Here is a 19,618-nt window from a genome sequence, read left to right on the forward strand (position 1 = left end):
TGGCATGTTATTTTTGGTCAGTACTTCACTGTAACTGAGACTGAGAATTTCCAATCAATAACTATAACTGGTGTGTGTAAAGTCTGCTCTTAAAGTGTAAACAAAAAATAAAAAATCAAGACAAATCCAAAAAGTAATAAATGGTCTCATAACGTAAACCCCAGTCTAAGGGTTGCCAGTAATGACTATAAACAACTGAAGTGCGAGGACCATTAGAAGTGAAAAAGTAGTAGAAGTAATTAGAAAACTAACAAGTATTTATTAGGACATAAACAGCCTAATGCATTTCGTGCCTGGTGATAGGCTCATAGGCTGAGAATTTCCTGTCTTGAGGGGTTGAGCACTGGAGCAGGGATTCTATCCAGGAATCAGTACCAATATACCCCTTGTGCCACCTAGTGGGGCCACCATACATGGAGAGACAGCAAGACCAAATATGCAACTTAGGGAAAGGTTTCCATAAAAAAATAAAATCTGTTAGATCTTAAACTATAAGAACCCTCTAAACATCTTGGTTTATGCTTTGACTCATGTTTTAGTAAATAAATCTCTACATTTACAGTACACATATACAAACCATTATTATGGACACAATTTAAAATCAAAAGGTAAACAAAAACAGTAGAAAACATGGCATCCCTAACCTTTACATTATAATCTCTATAAAAAATAACCATGGCATTCTGTTGGTATTATTTTACAGAAAAAGTCTTGGACCTGTTAGAAATCATCTACCAAACTAGATCTAAAATGAAGACCTTAAAACTTTTCTTTAAAAAAATAAGAATTTGGATTGAAACTGGTAATCATGAAAGATTCCCAGCAGCTGCTGTTTGTAAGCAGGTCCATCTCTGTTCATTGGATGACCAGTTCAGAGCCAAGATGAGATTCCACGTGCCAGTATTTGGGACAAAAAGTTCTGCTTGTTGGCTGGACCAGAAGGCAAATCATTTCTAGTCTTGCACATGGAAAGGGTCCAGGTTAGGGATATTGAGCCTTACAGCAAGAATTCCATAGTCCATTGAGAAATTGCCCATGCATGATTGAGAAATTGTGACTCCAGATATTCAATTTATGTTTGTGGGGAGGAGGGTAAATATCTGAAGACAGAACTGGTGATTTGCTTTATATTTCAGCCTTGATTATTTTTTAATGACATGAGAGAATGATCTGTTGGGTGAAAACTTTGTAATTATCATTGGAATTCAGCAACTTTATTAATAGACAGGCAGACTAGTGGTCCATAGGTGCAAGGGAAGAAGATGGAAACCTCAGCAGTTGGTAGCAGCAATTCTTTCTTGGTCAAAGAATGTCAACCTGTGAAAAGGAGAATATGATATTAGCACATTGGGTTGGAGATATGCAATTGACTTGTGTTTGAGGAACAGGGGATGATGTGTGGTTAGTTATTAAATAGATTGTGGTATATGGTGTGTCTAGTGGTACAATACAATACGAGTTCCCCATATGTTTCCACATATTGAGATAATCAACTGGTCATAGGTCTTGGGTCTTGGTCTTTTTTTGGGGGGGGCTGCAGTTAGATGGCTGAGGATGATACTTTATTGACTTCATTCATGACTTCCCTACTTACCTTCAATACAAACAGGTGGACTTCTAGTGGTTTTCACAACCTCGCTCTGTTGAAGTGCATCGACTATCCAGGAAAGTGCATTACGGCAGTATTCCAGCTAGTAAAACGTATGGAAAAGTGGTAAATTGTTTGAAACGTTTGTCTTCCCCTGTGGTTGCTATACTCCATTCATTATAATAGTCTTAGATAATGCTGGCTTGTGTAAGTGTGGGTGGAAAAAGTGGAGCCCCATCTAGATGTAGGCATGTCCTGTGGGTAGAGAGGCCCCTATTGCGACTATGTTTTCAAGGTGTTTCCCTTTAGATATATAAAAAGTAACAGTGGTAGCCATGTTATTTAACTTTTCTCATGATGGATGGTGCAGAAAACTTGTGGCAGAGAAGGCCATAGTGAAGAGCAAGTCCCAAGGAAAGATCAGACCTCAGTATTGGTCAGGGAAGAGGGACCTTGTGAACAAGGAATATCTAGTGGTTTGTAAATTATAAGCCATCTGCATTGCATTGTAACATCTTGATGAAATTGTGTGATATATTTATCTGCTTGTTCAGTCAATACATTGTGATCAACCTAAAGGATAAGTAAACCTTAAAAATAAGTGAGTATAAATTTGATGAGTTCTATTCTAAGCATTTTTGCAATGTACAAAATTACACTTTGGCTGTTATGTCTTCAGGCACTTCCTTCAGTCATGCCAAAGCCCTCCTTGATTGGAGATTAGAACTTGTATGATTATTGTTCTGAACCAGCACACAGGCATGTGATTTTTTCACCGTGTGCACCAGCCACACACTGTCTTATATATATAGATAGATAGATAGATAGATAGATAGATAGATAGATAGATATATATACAGTAGTAATGAATCAGCACACTCTTTGTAGAAGTAAATAAAGTATTTTATTGGTAACACAGCATTATTATCCATCGTTTCTTCATCCTTGAGAAAGGTCCCCAGGTGGGACCAAAACGTCAGATAATAATGCTGTGTTACCAATAAAATACTTTATTTACTTCTACAAATAGTGTGCTGATCCATTACTACTACATATTATGAACATTGATTGTGCACCTCTACTCTACCTGAGATCGAATGCGGACACCCAAAGCATTTATATATATATATATATATATATATATATATATATATATATATATATATTATCCCACAGCACCAGCACTCAGATCAGTGTATAACAGGTGGTGCACGATCAAACGATCAAAGTTGCATATATAGTATAAAGAGGATCAGCACTCACATCGTTGTAGGTGAAGAAAATAGTATTTATTCAATAGATTTACATCTTAATCCTTGGATTAAGATGTAAATCTATTGAATAAATGCTATTTTCTTCACCTACAACGATGTGAGTGCTGATCCTCTTTATACTATATATATATATATATATAGATATAGATATATATATTATAGAAAAGAGACCAGTGCATTGCAATCTCCTGAGTGATGGTCTGTTTTTTTATCTTATGTTTCTAATGGGAGGTCTGATTTGTAAATCTTTAAATATATATGTATATAAACACAAAATGTGCTAGATAGACATCTGTGTTGCAGCACTATGGTAATCTCTATTATTTGAGACTCAAGTCCCCTTTTTAAAACCGACCTATATGTCAATAACACAAAAACCTTATTTAGCAGCTTACTTCAGTTTCCATTGCTTTCAACCTTCGGTCATGTTCCTTGATCTCATTCAGATGTTTTAAGGCCGTATCAACCCTGCAGATGGAAAATAATGGTGTCAGGTTGTTAACAGACCACATTAGACTGTGTTATGGAGAGCTATCCTTGTTATCAAACCAAATTATTCAATATTAGGGATGAGCAACCTGGTCATCTGATCAGATTATTCTATAATAGGGGTGGGCAACCTTGTCATCAGACCATATTGTCCTATATTAGGGATAGGCAACCCTGTTATAGATAGCTATTGCTGTTGCAGACCTAACACCATCTCACAGAAGGAAAGCTGAGCTCTAAATGTTGTGATCACTGGACTACATACAATAACGTAACAATGGATTTAATGTTTGGGTGTTGTACTTTTGTCCAAGTAGCAGCGGTCATGACTAAAGCTTGGCTAAAGAGATCACTTGCGCTGCCTTTTCAAATGCGAGGAAATAGTGGTGGCAATTTAGGGTTCTTACTTTTGTGAGGTTCTGCGCAGACGTTCTGTGTCACTGTCCCTTTTATGCTTAGCAACATTTACCATGTAGTTCTCCTTCTGCACGGCTTCCCAGATGATCATTCGGTTGTCTAGAGTCTCTGTCAGTTCCAGCACTAAGGATACAAGACAATATAAGTCCTTTAGATGGTAAAGACAAAAGCAAGTGTCCAAGGTCTGTGGGTTCTAAAGCACTCACTGAAATGTCGGATCTTCTGAGATGCCACCTTGCGGATCTTGCGCTTGATGAAAGCGTTAATGTGGCTGATGATGATGAATGGTGGAGCTAGGGCCGGGCGGTTGTGATACTCCACTATCAGGTTATATCGCTGGAATTTCCAGTAGATATCGCTGTTGCCCTGGACCTTGGAGAAGGTGTAACTGAAGATGGAAGAAGAGACAAAGATCATAGATCCACCTCTAATCAGGAGTCATTTCTATAATACATCAGAATACACACAATTTACACTGTGCGTGCAACAGATAAAAGCTTCCTGGTTGGTCCACTATTATAGGGGTTCATATCTGGGCACATAGGGACCATGTCAGGTCCCAGCACTCCTGTTATAATGTACTTGACTAAGAATGCCCGACAATTATTAAAGCGATATGGTAGTTCCTTGTAGCTGGTTTAAACATAAACATGCAGCTAATGAAGGTTCCATACACACCATAAGATATGACTTTACACTTTACTGTTTCTTTTAGGGAAAAAATTGTAATTAAACCACTGCTTATAAACAACTAGACTGTTGCAATTCCCTGTGTCTGTCACTTGTGGTAAATGAAGACCACATTTTAGTAACAATATGCATAAAATAAGCTTTCGATGCTAAAAAAATAATAATTTTGTCTGCTGGCTGAGAAACACCTGTCTCCGCCATTGACCACTGGCGACTGGCAATGGCTATTTAAGTCAAGGGCAGGCAGTATGGGTGGTGACAGCTGTTCCTTTGCCTCAAGAAGGTAAATGAAAGACACACTGAATGAGAAAACCTTTCTCAGCCCTTCCCCAGTTTGTCACCTGAACATGGCAATCAGCAGGTTCAGAAGAAGGATATTGGCAACCAGCAGAAAAATGACAAGCAGGAGAATGACCAGCCAGTTGGCATATGTGTTGGTGCAAGGTTCTGCCTCTTCCAGCATTATGGCGATGGGGTCATCCGTGCAGTTGGAGGAAGAAATCTTGGAAGCTTTAAGAGAGTAGAACAGGACCTCAGATACAACATGTAGAGCTATGACATTTATTTATCAAGATAGGCCTGTGGGCCAGAAATGGGCATTCTCTTATATCATGCACTCCAACTTCTAGAAAGGGAGAAAGGCTGTCCTGTGCATATAATTTCCATATATGCTGCTCGACAAGGCAACGAATGCATATGTCTACCTCCCATTATTCACAATTTAGCAATGCCTTGTTCTGCTCAACCAAGCCCATATCAACCCTCACCTCAACCCCAAAACCTTATTTTCTGCTGAGCACAGCGGGAAACAGTACAATCTTTTTATTCAGTGGGTATAGTGTGTTTATATCAAGTTTTGGACACTAAAAAAATACTTCTCTCACCATCAAACTCCTCCTGTGGGATCTGACCAAAAATTTGGAGATAAGGCCTGTAGAAGACCCGGCGGAAGATCCAGCTGAGACGCATGTCGCTGGGATGAAGCAGGCCCTCGGTGGTAACTCCATAAGCAATGAGCCAGACACCCAGAAAAAAGAGAAAGAAAAAAACATCCTTCATCTGCAAAAAAAAAGATAAAATAAGCTAAAAACATCTGCCCCCTCTCTCATGATCTCTCATGATTCATATATGGGTGGAATTAGTCTCCATAGGGGAGGGGTCAGCACTATTACATAAAAAAATGCAGAAGCCATGCTTGAAGTTTGACCTGCTGCCTGCTCAAACCTGGAGCTCACCTAGTTGGCCGAAACCTGTCCAACATGTGGGTAAACCCACAGCTCCATGGGAGTTTTGGGTCAACCTACCCATCAAAAATTTGGAGGGGTTGAACTTGATGGACTGCTATCTTTTCTCCATCCCAAATTAACTATGTAACTATCTATCTACTCAGTAGGGATACATCTACTGGGGACTCCAGAAGCATGCGATGGACACCTATTTTCTGTGCTGGAACAAAAATAATTGGTTAAATCAAATGCCTGAAGTGATAAAAGTTAATGATCATTAGTAAACCAGTCCTCTAGAAAGATAAGAAGAATGAAACCAGTTCAGAGGGCTGAGAGCTTATATAGAGCACTAGGATGAGCCTTGACTACCTATACCTTTTCAATCCCCTTTAGCTAGAGATTAGGGGAAAAACATCACCCTATTATTTGACAACTCAATGCTGCACAAACATCACAGTAATGTAGCTAATTAATTAGATTGTTGAGAGGGGTTATTGGACATTGGAAAATGAACAAAAATAGAATAATAATGGCCTTTTTGATGTTACTTTTGGCAAAAGCTTTTGAACAATGGTTCACATACAGTATACTAATCTGCATTTCTATGGTTTCCCTAGCTGTACAGCACTACAATAAATAATCATCAATATGCACCTTTTTATTTGCAAATAATTCTATTACTTACCATTTTTCTGACTATAATGATTTTTGGCCCCAGCTGTTTGTTGACGGCAAAGATATGGATCAGCCTAAGAGTAAAGACCATGAAGTCAAAGCAGAGGATTGTCCGGCCAGCTTCAAACGTTGCATCAAACATCCTGTAAGAAAGTATCAATTATTAGCTGGTCACTCAACATCTTGTGCATGTGCTGTTGGGTATCTTTTCCACCTGCTTTTGGCATTGTAGTAGGGTTGAAATATCACCACAAATTAGAAATCCCATTGCTTTTACTTGGGAAGAGAATTAAAATGTTCTATTGAAAGAAATCCACAAGCAAGTGTCATGGAACCAGTTCCAAAAAAGCTTACTAGATGATGGTTCCCAGTATCACCATCCTGTATGTATCAAATTACAAATGGAATGTTTTTCAAACAATATACTTGGTAAATAAAAATTACAAATAAGCTTAGGAACAAACATTCAAACAAGAATATTTAATATTTGCTTTCCTATACTCTCTGGAACTGTGCTTGGAAACCCGCAGACCCTTATAATGTTTATATTGCAAAGCAACGTGACGACTCCCAACAACACATGAAGTCCGAGGATTGACTATGATTAGTTATGTGTGAATTCGGAGCGAAAAATTTCAGAAACGACGCCGGCGTCCGTTTTTTGGACGCCGGTGCACATTCGGCGGTTTCACGAATTTATTCGCCGGCGGCAAATCGTGGGAATTCACCCATCACTAACTATGATTGCTCTGGAGCATCCACACATTCTTACTATAGACTTACCTGCAAATCACCCCGATGATAAAGAGGCATAGCGCGATGATGTCAACATGGTTCCACGAATCCTGCAAGTACTGCCTGAGCTTCTGCGCCACGGGCATGGTGCCCACAAAGAAACTCTGCCGTATCTCTTCACAGACCATTGTAAAAACCCAAAAATAAAGTATTAACTCTGAGTTTGCTGGGCCATCTGGTGGAGGCATCTTGAATTCCAAAAGCAGCACGTAGGAAAAAAGGAAGAGGAAAGCAAAGTACATGACCACGTTGCCAAAGAAGGCTGTCACGGGTGCACTCCAGAATTGCTTCCAGCGTTGCATCCACTTTGGCCGCTGTTTCTCCTTGATGATTTCTGCCTCTGAGGCCTGCCCTTTTTTTGATTTTTTCACACTCAACTTTTTGAGCGGTACTTTTTCTGCTTTCTCGTTGTCTTGTCTGTCTTCCCTAAAAAAGGAAATAAAGCTCATGTGACTGTTTCAAACAACAGCAGACCTAAGGATAAAATGTCGGCACTGAAAGAAATGAAATGAAAAAAGGGACTTTGCTAAGACCGTGGAAGAGATACGAAAACCAGTGAAATTTCTAAATTCATGAAAATACATGAAATCTGGTTTCAAAAGTGGTTCCCAAATTATGGGCTGCCCTTCTAGGAAGCCTAGGGCAGTTGGTTGGGAGGGGGAAATACTTGAAGCCCAGATAAGGTGAGAAACTGAGAATGCCTATTGCTTCTCCTAGTATTTATCTAAAGGCTGTGTACTTTTTTAGTTAGTCTTGTCTTATTTTCAGTTTGAAAGCCCTGGCTTACCCTTCCATAATTTCTGCAACAGTAGTCTTTATGTCAGTATCCAGGCTGTCCATTTCCATTCGATGAGCACTTTCTATTCCATTTTCATGGTCAATAGACCTAAAGTAGAGAGGGTTAACAGTGAAAGGGAGTCAATAGAAATGCATTGCCAACTATGTAATACAAGAGTATTTAGTTGAGATTATTAATGCTGTAACCCAAGATAAAATGTACATGTATATAACGGAGTGTTTGGAGTCCACAAACTGCACATCTTTGACAAATAAAGTAACCTCAGGACTGGCCAGCCTGTAAATATCTTGATGCCACTGGTCAACGTTTTATTTCATTTATTTTATGTCATGTTAACTGGAAAAATTGAGACCTTGGGGTTTCTGAAAATATTTTTTTTCTCTTTTGTGGCGTTCCATTCCTTAAGTCTATTAGAAAATATTAATAGAAAGCCTTGGTGATCTATAACCAATATAATACAAAGGAACTTCTTTGGTAGCTTGAAAACCTTAATTACAGAAATGTAGGCTTTCTAATTGTAAACATTCTAATATAAAAAGTCCTCAAAGCCACCATCAAATGAAAGGAGAACAGGCACTTTTAAGCTTTATTTCTATAGCCTTCCTAATGGCAGGGCAAAACTACCGGTATTGTCCTGAATGCAATGATATTGCCTTTCATAACTGGTGAGGGGGTAATGGGCTTGGGAGAGGTATTAGCTGAATAACTAAACCACTAAACTGGAGGAAATGATCAAAAATATACTGCAGTAGCCTCAGAAAATCCCCTTCCATGTTAAAGAATGTTAATTACTGTCACAAATATATGGTGGGACATGAGAACATTGATACATTGGCTTTGGTTACTGGGCTGCTGGACACCACCCCATTCTGTTCTACTGAACTAGGAACATATGAACCATTTACTTTGGCCTTTACAGTACTGTCCTGGAAAATGAGCAACACCTACAGCTTGTAACTTACTTAAATGTGATCAGGTCTGTATAAATCAGAGGCGGACAGAAGAAAGTCAGCACCATCGCCCACACAGGGGTGTTCTGAGCCATCTGCCCCCACCAATTCTCTGTTAACATTGACTGGAATACATATAAAATGCATTATTATGAGTATTTATGAAGAGCAGAAGTATCGAACAAAAACTGAAGGTAAAGATTTATAGGCTTACTATAATTCCATTTAATTCCACTTGTATTTACTTCATATTTACTGCAAAACTTTTTGCACTTCTTGGAAGGATGAAACTTATATTCACATTTATCTTTACTAATAACAGTCAGTCTTTGGGCCAATTCAATTCGAGATGCAATTCAATTCAGAAAAACTTGTCTCATGGTTTATCACATGGAAACTCTATTGAAGTCTATGGGAAAAAAACTGGAACTGAATTTGGAGAAAAGTTTTATTCTCCTCAAATTGAATCTCATCCATGACTTTTCACCATGAAATAACTTTTTTTCACTGAATTGAATCTGGGCCTTTGTTTGACGGCCATTTCTACTGACCATAACTTGAATTTGTCTCATAACAGACATGGACCTAATTGTCTCCCATAATAATCCAGAAATGTCTATTTCTGTTAATGACTTTACTTTCACCCACTCTCACACCAGGCAGGTGCCTTGATCTTATGTATTCTATGTCACTCATCATATCCAATCATTAACTAGATAATGTCACTTTTATCTACAGAATATTTCTAGAATATTGTTTATCACAGAAGAGGCCTCCAAAATTCAAATTTCCTCTGGCGTCATATCACATATTGATGTATGGGTTCTACTGATATCGCTGCATTCTAAAAATCCCCCAAAAACATGATCCCACCCAATAAAAAGTGGTCAACATTTTTCCTGTATGAAGGGAATAGTTCAGGGGTGAAAGAAGAATATCCATAGCTATAGAAACTGGAAATGCTTACATACCCAAATGAACCTGACACAACAAGAAATGGCACTGCTCATGTACCTGAACACCATCCTGGGCAAAGAAGTTGCGGGCATCAGCCTCGTAAGCCAACTGCAGACACGTGGCTCCTCCCCAGATGCTGGAGCGCCGCACAAGGAGCTTAAATGCTCGATTTTCACTGTTTCTGTAGCATTCATTAAACACTCCTAAAAGAGTAAACAAGAGCTTTAAATAATTTTTATACACAGCTAAAGCATTTAGACACCATAATATTTCTAAAAGGGATACTGTCATGGGAAAACTTGTTTTTTTGAAAACACAACATCAGTTAATAGTGCTGCTCCAGCAGAATTCTGCGCTGAAATCCATTTTTCAAAAGAGCAAACAGATTTTGTTATATTCAGTTTTGAAATCTGACATGGGGCTAGACATTTTGTCAATTTCCCAGGTGCCTCCAGTCATGTGACTTGTGCTCTGATAAACTTCAATCACTCTTTACTGCAAGTTGGAGTGATATCGCCCCAGCAGCCTAACAACAGAACAATGGGAAGGTAACGAGATAGCAGCTCCCTAACACAAGATAGTTACATAGTTACATAGTTACATAGTTAAGATAACAGCTCCCTGGAAGATCTAAGAACAGCACTAAATAGTAAAAGCCAAGTCCCACTGAGACACATTAAGTAGGAGAAATAACAGCCTGCCAGAAAGTAATTCCATCCTAAAGTGCAGACACAAGTCACATGACTGGGGCAGCTGGGAAACTGACAAAATGTCTAGCCCAATGTCAGATTTCAAAATTGAATATAAAAAAATCTGTTTGCTCTTTTGAGAAATGGATTTCAGTGCAGAATTCTGCTGGAGCAGCACTATTAACTGATGTGTTTTGGAAAAAACATGTTTTCCATGACAGTATCCCTTTAAGATGGACATAAGGGAAAGATTTAAGCTGCCGATTCAGCCACTTTAGACCATTTCAGTAGCTCATCTGTATGGAGCCCTCCTTCAGTTCTACCCAACCAGTATGTGGTCAAATGTTGAACTACTGTTTGCACCAGAGAGGCATTTAGGGGCAGATTTATCAAGGGTCAAATTTCGAATTCATGGGAGTTATTTAAAACTCCCATAAACTCCCATGAACTCAAATTCGACCAATTGAAATTTATTAAAAAATCTAATTTGGCAAACTCCAGTGGATAGAACCTGAAAATTCATCATTTGGAAAAAAACCTCAAATGTCAGGAAGGTGGTAAATAACTCCAAATTGATCCCAGGATGTCTTCCATAGGCTAAAACAGCAATTCGGCAGGTTTAAGGTGGCAAATAGTCAAATTTGAGTTCTTAAAGGGCCAGTGTATGATAAATCGAAAAAATCGAATTCAAATTTTTTGACAATTTTGACAATTTTAACAATTCCCTAGTCGAATTTCACAGTTTTGGCCTTAAAAAAACTTCGACCCTTGATAAATCTGCCCCTTAACATCTCTATGAGCAGTGATACTACAGATCCCATTTTTATTATATCTTCAGGGCCAAAAGGTTGCTGATACAATGGATTGTATATTAAGGGGGAAGATCAAAAGTAGATAAACATCTCTAATTAAAGGAACATTAACATCAAAAAATTAAAGTGTTTTAAAGTAATAAAAATATAATTTAGTGTTGCCCTGCACTGGTAAAACTGGTGTGTTTGCTTCAGAAACACTACTATTGTTTATATAAATAAGCTGCTGTGTAGCAATGGGGCAGCCCTTCAAAGGAGAAAAGGCTCAGGTTACACAGCAGATAAACTCTGTAGAACATAATGGTGTTATCTGTTACCTGTGCCATGTAGCCTTTTTTCAATTTCCCCCATTGCTACACAGCAGCTTGTTTATATGAACTATAGTAGTGTTTCTGAAGCAAACACACCAGTTTTACCAGTGAAGGGCAACACTGCATTATATTTTCATTACCTGTATATAGTGCCCTTTCTGTTGGTGGTTTGACCCATAATCTCAAATTGAAGAGTTCAGAGAAGAAACTTTAAAACAGGCCTTTAAATACCTATAGCAAGTTGCTCAAACTTAGCAGCCAGATCCCTCATGGCTAAAGATTCTTCAGCCTCTGACTCCATCCGGGAAAGATCCCTGAGAATCTTCATAGCAGCCAGAGCGGAGGTTACAGCCTCAGAGCCCTGCACAATAACAAAGGAAACACTGAGCACAAAAGATAATTATAACATGAGGAGGTATCTTCTCCTATTCTCTAGGCCCCAAACAGACACTATTATCTAACTGGAGAACATTTCAGTGTTAGTCTTTATGGATAACTTGGGCAGATTATTTTACATAATTGGGGAACTTCACCATCTCTCTTTAAACTAAAGGTAGACACACCCAGATTTAAGGGCACGCCATCCTGTGACCAAGTTACAGTCATTCTGCCCAGACTGATAATTTACCTATGGATGCCCATCCTCGGTAGGTAGGAAGAGGAGCTGGTATCTGCTGTCTATTTCAAAGAAGTGACCAATGCAATTTGGCTTCCACATGAATGGACAAATGGCACAATATACAGCAAATCTGCCCGCATGCTGGTCAGTCAGATAGATGACAGCCTTTACTATGTATGGACATCTTAACTCTGCTAATTTCAGTGAGAAGGAACTGGGCAGTATTAGGGTCAACATGAAACCATGATCCATAAGACCATTTCCAATACAGGTCTATCTATTTGGCTGATGTTGCTGTCATGTGCTTTCAGACAGAGCCAGGACTTTAGGATGGAACTGCTTTCTGACAGGCTGTTGTTTCTCCTACTCAATGTAACTGTTCTGTTGTCAGGCTGTTGGGGAGAGGGGGTCGATATCACTCCAACTAGCAGTACAGCAGTAAAGAGTGACTGTAGTTTATCGGAGCACAAGTCACATGACTGGGGCAGCAGGGAAACTGACAATATGTCTAGCCCTGTGTCATATTTCAAAATGAAATATAAAACAATCTGTTCGCTCTTTTGAGAAACGGATTTCAGTTCAGAATAATAATATAATAATAATTTTTCCCATGACAGTATCCCTTTAAATATTTAACCAATCACGGTCTGAGAAAACTGTGGCCACATCATATTCCAGGGTGTCCAATGACCCCATATAAGTGCCTTGAGCTAGTCTTTCTGACTCATCAGCTATGTTGCAGGCATGTTTTACAGGCCACTAAAATCCTGTTTAAATGATTCCTAAGCTTGAGACTCACCATTTCCCAGAAGTAAGTGGCCATTTCATCTCGATTCTGTAATATTGCCCAAATAAAGAGATCTATCCATGGACACGTTGACTTGTTTGGTTCATACTTTTCCACAGAGATTTGCTCCTGAGATTTTCTCTGTTCATTTAAGAAATAATAAACATATACAATTAAGTGACGCTGAGTCATGTGTATCATACAGCTGCCCTTACATCTCTTTTTATGAAACAATCCTAAAACTGTTCTATGCCAGTATGCAAAACAATATATCTAGATTTATGTGGCTACATGCAATATACTGTAAGAAGAATATCCGTGTTAGTCCAGTCAGGGTCTTCCAACCTGCACATAACACTAGATTACTAGTTGAACAAAACAATTTGCAAAAAGTACTTTTTTTTTCAGACATTTCTAAAACTTGGAGCTTCATTTATTATATTCTTTTAATAAAAGTAAATACGGGGCAGATATCCAAATACAACATACGCTTGAGTGTCTTCTGTGAACAGAACCTTTCATATTTCCCAGGACATGTGTGTAGAAAGGAGCACAGACATCACCCAACAGGTCCCGTAGGACCTTGGAAACCTCATAGAGCTTGAATTCCACCTCTTTGCCATTCGATTCCATCAGTGGGAATTGATGATGATGATGATGATGATCTTTGTTTGAACTCCTCCGTTCATCATGTTTGTGCTTTAGCAATTGATAGAGGAGAGTATTGTCCAGCACAGAACTGTAGAGTTCCTCAAGCCGCCCGTAGGTCAAGTAATCCACAATGTTCAAGTTATTGTCCACAAAAAGCTTCACAAACCTGGGCTTGTTGTTTATCAGAGCATCAGTCATTGTGTCATCAAGGTCAGTTGCCTAATGGAGCACAGGATATAGGGAACCAATTAAACAGACAGAAAAGAAGCAAGAGGGTTTTTTTTTTACTGCAAAAGAGCTATGACTGAATACAGAAGGCTGGAGCAACAATGGAGTCTTATGGAAGGCTGAAACTGCCAGCAGGCCAGTAACAACTTTAGGGTAGGGACACACAGGCAGATTCAGGTGATTTCGGAAAATGAAGCGCCGCAAGTGCCATCCCGCTGGCGATTTTTCATTAAAGCCTGCAGGAAGTTAGGGGAAGGCAGTTCAGGGAGATTGTCTCTACGAAGAAGAGGCAATTTGTAGCCGGGGCGACTAATCTCCCCAAATCTGCCCATGTGCCCTTACCCTTAGAGAGAAACAAACAGATTTATATATTAACCTCGTAATGTTTCTATCAGATAAATACAAAGGCAATAGTAGCTTTTGATTTATGACACTACGGAAGGTTAGTATATGCTACTGGCTTATACTGAGTTTTCGAGTTTTTTTATGGCCAAAACTGTCAAATTAGACTAGGGAATTGTTAAAATTTGATTAGAGGTTTTTTTAAAATTAGAATTCGACATACGCTGGCCCTTTAAGAATTCGAATTCGACTATTCGCCACCTTAAACCTGCCGAATTGCTGTTTTAGCCTATGGAAGATGTCTTGGGATCAATTTGGAGTTGTTTGCAGCCTTCCTGACATTCGAATTTTTTTCGAAGAAAAAACTCGAATCGAATTTTAAAAACTCTAATCGAATTCGATTCGAATTTGTGGGTCGATCATGGGAGTTCATGGGAGTTTATGATAAAATCTCTCTTCTAGAAACAGCATGTGTCACACAGAAACTAGACCAAACTACTATTTGCAGAAGAGAGACATTTCACCTCTCTGTGAGCAGTGATACTACAAATCTCCTTTTTTATTATATCTTCAGGGCCAAAGGTTGCTGATACAATAGATTGTTTATTAATAAGTAGTGGGCAGATCAAAATATGGCAAAGGGCAGTAGAGATAAAGCAGCTCTAATTAAAGGAACAGTAACATCAAAAATGAAAGTGTTTTAAAGTAATAAAAATATAATGCAGTGTTGCCCTGCACTGGTAAAACTGGTGTATTTGCTTCGGAAACACTACTATTGTTTATATAAATAAGATGCTGTGTAGCAATGGCGGAAGCCATTCAAAGGAGAAAAGGCTCATGTTACACAGCAGATAAGCTCTGTAGAACATAATGGTGTTATCTGTTATCCACTATTTAACCTGTGCCATATAGCCTTTTATCAATTTCCGCCATTGCTGCACAGCAGCTTGTTTATATAAACTACTACCAGTGTTACTGGTCCTTTAAATGAATACTTACCCTTTCCCCAAAGTGCAGTTACTTTAAAAATATGCTATCTGTGTAGTATATGATGCCGGGAACTCAAAGCTTTGTGCAAATCAGCCAAGGCAGACATTTTTTGTGTTTTTGGAAACCAAAAGTAGATAAAATAACATATTTAACGTAGATCAGAAGAAGCTGAGTATTTACTCCTCTTCTGTCAAGGTTTTCTATCCTAATTTTTAACCAGATAATGTTTGGACATGTTATTGGTGCCAATAAGATGCCAACTCAGTCTTTGTTGGCCTAAATGTTGCCATGTTTAATTCCTCCTCAACTAATGAGTCAGCTCTCTGACTGAACTGCTCTCCTTAAAGGAGCATTAAACCCCCAAACTAATGGAAACCCCTACCCTCCATAGTCCCCCCTCCCTGTTCCCCTCCACACAGGTGTTAATACCTGTAAATGCCCCTAAGTCTTTAATTACCCCTCGAAGCAGAGTCAGCTCAGCTGAGCTCATGGGTGCTATGGAGGGTAGGAGTTTTTATTAGTTTGGGGTTTAGTTCTCCTTTAAGAGCTTTAAAAATGGCAGAGAATACCCTACCCTTGGGGTAAGTATGTTAAATTTCATAATCATGGGAAAACACTTGCTGATGGATTTTTGTGCAATTTCATTAAAGTGCAAGCGACAAAACACCCTGCGTGTCATTGACTAATATTTGAGTCTATTTCTTTGCCTTCGTGGATGGAGTAATTACATGAATATAGAACTAGAAACCTTGTCATGGATATATTAGATTTACAGTGTGCTTAATGTACATTACCCGCCAGAGGATCTCCCCATGGAATAGCTCAGTTTTGGCAATGTCCTCTCGGTTCCAGGCTACTGCCAGTTTAAGCTCGTCCAGGTATTCTGTGGCTTCACTTGAATGTTTCTTGCAAGCTGAGACAGGATGAAAAAGGGCAGTTTCATTAAGAATACACAAAAGGTACCACAACTGGCTCCACATTAGTGAAATCAATAAACAGAATAAATGTACCTTTTACCAGTGCTTTAAGGATCACAGTTTCAAAGTCCTCCGTCCCGTCAGAATCTGAATACACGGTAACCAGATCCCTGTTCTCCACAATCCTCTCAACCTGGGAAAGAGATGCCAAAAACAGATACTACTGAGATCATGAGGGACCCTTAAGAATCTGTTGTGTGCCATGGAAAATCCCATCAGAGCTAAAGTCACAACTATGAAGCTGCAGCTGTCACTCATCCCTCTGTGGTGCTCAATTTCCATGTTCCGTTCATTGCTAATTGCTGTACAAAAGCTGAGAGTTCTGGGCAGACAAGGGAACCAAACGTAAGCAGGAAGAATGGGGAACAAGGAACGTGGTTGAGGGACAGGCCTGGTCGATACCAGGCAGAGCAATACAAAATCAAGAGTCAGGAACGTAGTCACAGACCAGGGTCAAAACCAACAGTAGCACAGTACAAGAACAGGATCCGAGAGAATGGCCAATAAACGGGCAGAGGTCCGGACAGGCAACAAACTAGGCAAGGTCAGGAACAGGCTAGGTCAAAAATAGACAAGAGAGACTAAAAAATGCATCAAGGAACTATTAGAAATAGACCTACATTGGGCATTGGGAATAGGGACGTGCTCCAAGTGCAATGACATCAGACAAAACCAGGAAGCAGCACAAGCATGCATGACAGAAGAATTGCCGCACCACTAGACCACCAGGTATTCTCACAACAAGCTTTCAACTGGTAGCTTTTCCAAACAAAATATCACCTTCCTACCTTCTCATGCTCATTTGAAAATATTATTTAAAGCTGTTTCCCTCCTCCACCACTTTAACACACTATTATATTATATTATATCATATTAGGCATACTAATAATGCAGAGTCTACTTTCAGAGATGCTTTACTATCAAGCTCTCCCTCCTCTACAGCATTGCCTAGGCCAGTGTTGCTCACCAACCCCTTGAATGTTGCTCCCAGTGGCTTAAGGCAGGTGCTTATTTTTAAATTTCTGCCTTGGAGGCAAGATTTGGTTGCATAAAAAACAGGTTTACTGCCAAACAGAATCTCCTTTAGAATGCCAGTCCACATAGGGGCTACCAATAGCCAATCATATGCTTAATTTGGCACCCCCAGGAACTTTTTTCATCAGATTAACGCATTAAAAAAAACTATACAGGTATGGGACCTGTTATCCAGAATGCTCAGGATCTGGGGTTTTCCAGATAACAGATCTTTCCATAATTTGGATCTTCATATCTAAATCTACTAGTCTAGTCTACTAGTTAAACATTAGATAAACCCAATAGGCTGGTTTTGCTTCCAATGAAGATGAATTATATCTTAGTTGGGATCATGTACAAGCTACTGTTTTATTATTACAGAGAAAACGGAGATCATTTTGAAAATTTTTGATTATTTGGATAAAGTGGAGTCTATCGGAGACAGCCATCCCGTAATTCAGAGCTTTCTGGATAACGGGTTTCCGGATAACGGATCTCATACCTGTATAATCAATTCATAATGTCAATAAAGTTGATAACGATGCCACAATCATGATATCATTCTAGCGCCTACCTTTTCCACCATTTTTGTTAGGTTCTCCTTAGGAAAATGATGTTTTAGTTTTTCTTCTATCAGACCCCTAATAGACTCCAATGCTATGGATTCCTCCAGGATTTCAGCCAAGCAGTCAGCGACACCACCTGAGCCAGCCACCAGCAGACATGGGATAGGGCTTTTTGTGGCATTATACACCCTCTGAAAATATAGAATGCCAACATTTAGATTATCTTCCATGGTATTGTTTTTGCTTCACATAATTGTATTTCTAATGCAAAACATGACCCTGAAGCTCTATTGGGTGCACAACCCTGCCAGGACCAATGAGGAGGCAGCCTGTCTTCTTATGGGTTCCCTTTGCATAGTTGATGCATCAGAGCTAATTGCACATCATAAAATCTGACTTGCACAGACCTTGCATGTATGGATGGCTTGCTGAAAGGGGAGCAGTGAAGAGTAACTTGATTATTTCAGAATGATTCAATAATTATATATGAAAACATTCTAATTTCCATGACATGAATCCTATATTAGTGCTAGAGGTCCCTCATGCACAGGGCAACACCTTTCTAATTGTCTAAACATATATACTAATCCGAGTACTACCCATCCGTCAAAAAGTGACAACTTTATTTGATAAACACTTTACAGAGCACTTTACAGTTGTAACTTGCAAGTTTGTTTGTTTTTTGCAAGTCCTGCAAGATCAGTTTTCCCCTGAAGGCAAGTTTAATGCCATTGTTTTTCAAGCTTCTCAATTGATGGCATTTATGGATTACCGTATTTTCTTTACAGGCTGATAAAAGCTAAGATTTTAAAAGATTTCAGGGATTGCTGTGCTAAAGGGACCAATTTACTTAAGTCTCAGGTGACAGGTCACAGTAATACATCCATGGGCTAAAGGTGGCCATACACGCTACAATTACAATCTTTCCTGAAAACGATTTTTCCAGGAAAGATCATTTATTTCAATACACATGTGTAGAACTGAAGTGTCAGATATACAGGTAGAAACAATAGAATTCTACCTGTATCTGATGATTCAGCACAAATAGTGGCCGATATTAGGGTACCTGAATTTTACAACTAGCCCCGATCGAAGAGCCAACCAATATCCAAGCCTTTTGCTGATATATAGGTCTGCTCATCTCCTGCCATACACGTAGCGAATATTGTACCAAAACTAGTTTTGTACGATAATATCTGTCCGTGTATGGCCGCCTTAAGTCTGGAAACTACTGCTTTGTGGGTTAGAGGTATTGCGGATTCCCCCAAGAGTGTAGTACTTCCCCCAGGAGCTGCAGAATAAACATAGCTATCAATATACATAGGCAGGTCGGACTGGAGCCCAGGGGCCACCTCCAAATCTCAAAACTCTCTCCACCACCGCCATGGCACAGGTCTTTATCGGGCAACTGGGGGAGCAGGTCTGGGCTGGCGGAGGCTCTTGAAGGCTGGGGCCCACCATTTTTTTCATGGTGTCCTGCCGACCCAGTCCAATGCTGTACATAGGGACATATTTATCACTTCCACAGCATGAGGGGAATTTCAAAACTATTTTCTTGTACAGGATTTTTGGAGACATGTCTATGAAAAGGTGAAACCCATATGAGCTCTGTTTTCACTCTGCATCCTGACTACCCTGACGTAGAAGAAATAAGGGAATAACCTCAAATTTGTCATCATAATGACTGAGGCAGTGGAGTAACTAGATATTACTGGGCCCCACAGCAAATTATTTTTCAGGCCCCCAAAATGTCTAGAGGTTGACCTGTTTTA

General features: G+C 39.3%; 1 protein-coding gene across 2 annotated transcripts in view; it reads right to left on the reverse strand.

The window, feature by feature from the left end:
* Nucleotides 1–239: 239 nt before the first annotated feature.
* The window catches only part of trpm4.L (transient receptor potential cation channel, subfamily M, member 4 L homeolog), a 76,927-nt gene continuing 57,548 nt past the window's right edge, over nucleotides 240–19,618 (reverse strand). For both annotated transcript variants that reach the window (XM_041569654.1, XM_041569655.1), the window contains 18 exons: nucleotides 17,855–18,037; nucleotides 16,300–16,399; nucleotides 16,084–16,202; nucleotides 13,568–13,948; nucleotides 13,091–13,219; nucleotides 11,904–12,033; nucleotides 9,918–10,063; nucleotides 8,916–9,028; nucleotides 7,942–8,040; nucleotides 7,143–7,580; nucleotides 6,370–6,502; nucleotides 5,343–5,517; nucleotides 4,800–4,968; nucleotides 3,975–4,156; nucleotides 3,759–3,891; nucleotides 3,258–3,330; nucleotides 1,595–1,691; nucleotides 240–1,317 (listed from right to left, as the gene is read on the reverse strand). In XM_041569654.1, the coding sequence (XP_041425588.1) occupies nucleotides 1,313–1,317; nucleotides 1,595–1,691; nucleotides 3,258–3,330; nucleotides 3,759–3,891; nucleotides 3,975–4,156; nucleotides 4,800–4,968; nucleotides 5,343–5,517; nucleotides 6,370–6,502; nucleotides 7,143–7,580; nucleotides 7,942–8,040; nucleotides 8,916–9,028; nucleotides 9,918–10,063; nucleotides 11,904–12,033; nucleotides 13,091–13,219; nucleotides 13,568–13,948; nucleotides 16,084–16,202; nucleotides 16,300–16,399; nucleotides 17,855–18,037 (2,805 nt within the window). In that variant the 3' untranslated portion in view covers nucleotides 240–1,312. The remainder of the gene's footprint in view (nucleotides 1,318–1,594; nucleotides 1,692–3,257; nucleotides 3,331–3,758; nucleotides 3,892–3,974; nucleotides 4,157–4,799; nucleotides 4,969–5,342; nucleotides 5,518–6,369; nucleotides 6,503–7,142; nucleotides 7,581–7,941; nucleotides 8,041–8,915; nucleotides 9,029–9,917; nucleotides 10,064–11,903; nucleotides 12,034–13,090; nucleotides 13,220–13,567; nucleotides 13,949–16,083; nucleotides 16,203–16,299; nucleotides 16,400–17,854; nucleotides 18,038–19,618) is intronic.

This window comes from Xenopus laevis, chromosome 7L (assembly GCF_017654675.1).
Source record: "Xenopus laevis strain J_2021 chromosome 7L, Xenopus_laevis_v10.1, whole genome shotgun sequence".
In the NCBI taxonomy this organism is placed as follows: Eukaryota; Metazoa; Chordata; class Amphibia; order Anura; family Pipidae; genus Xenopus; species Xenopus laevis.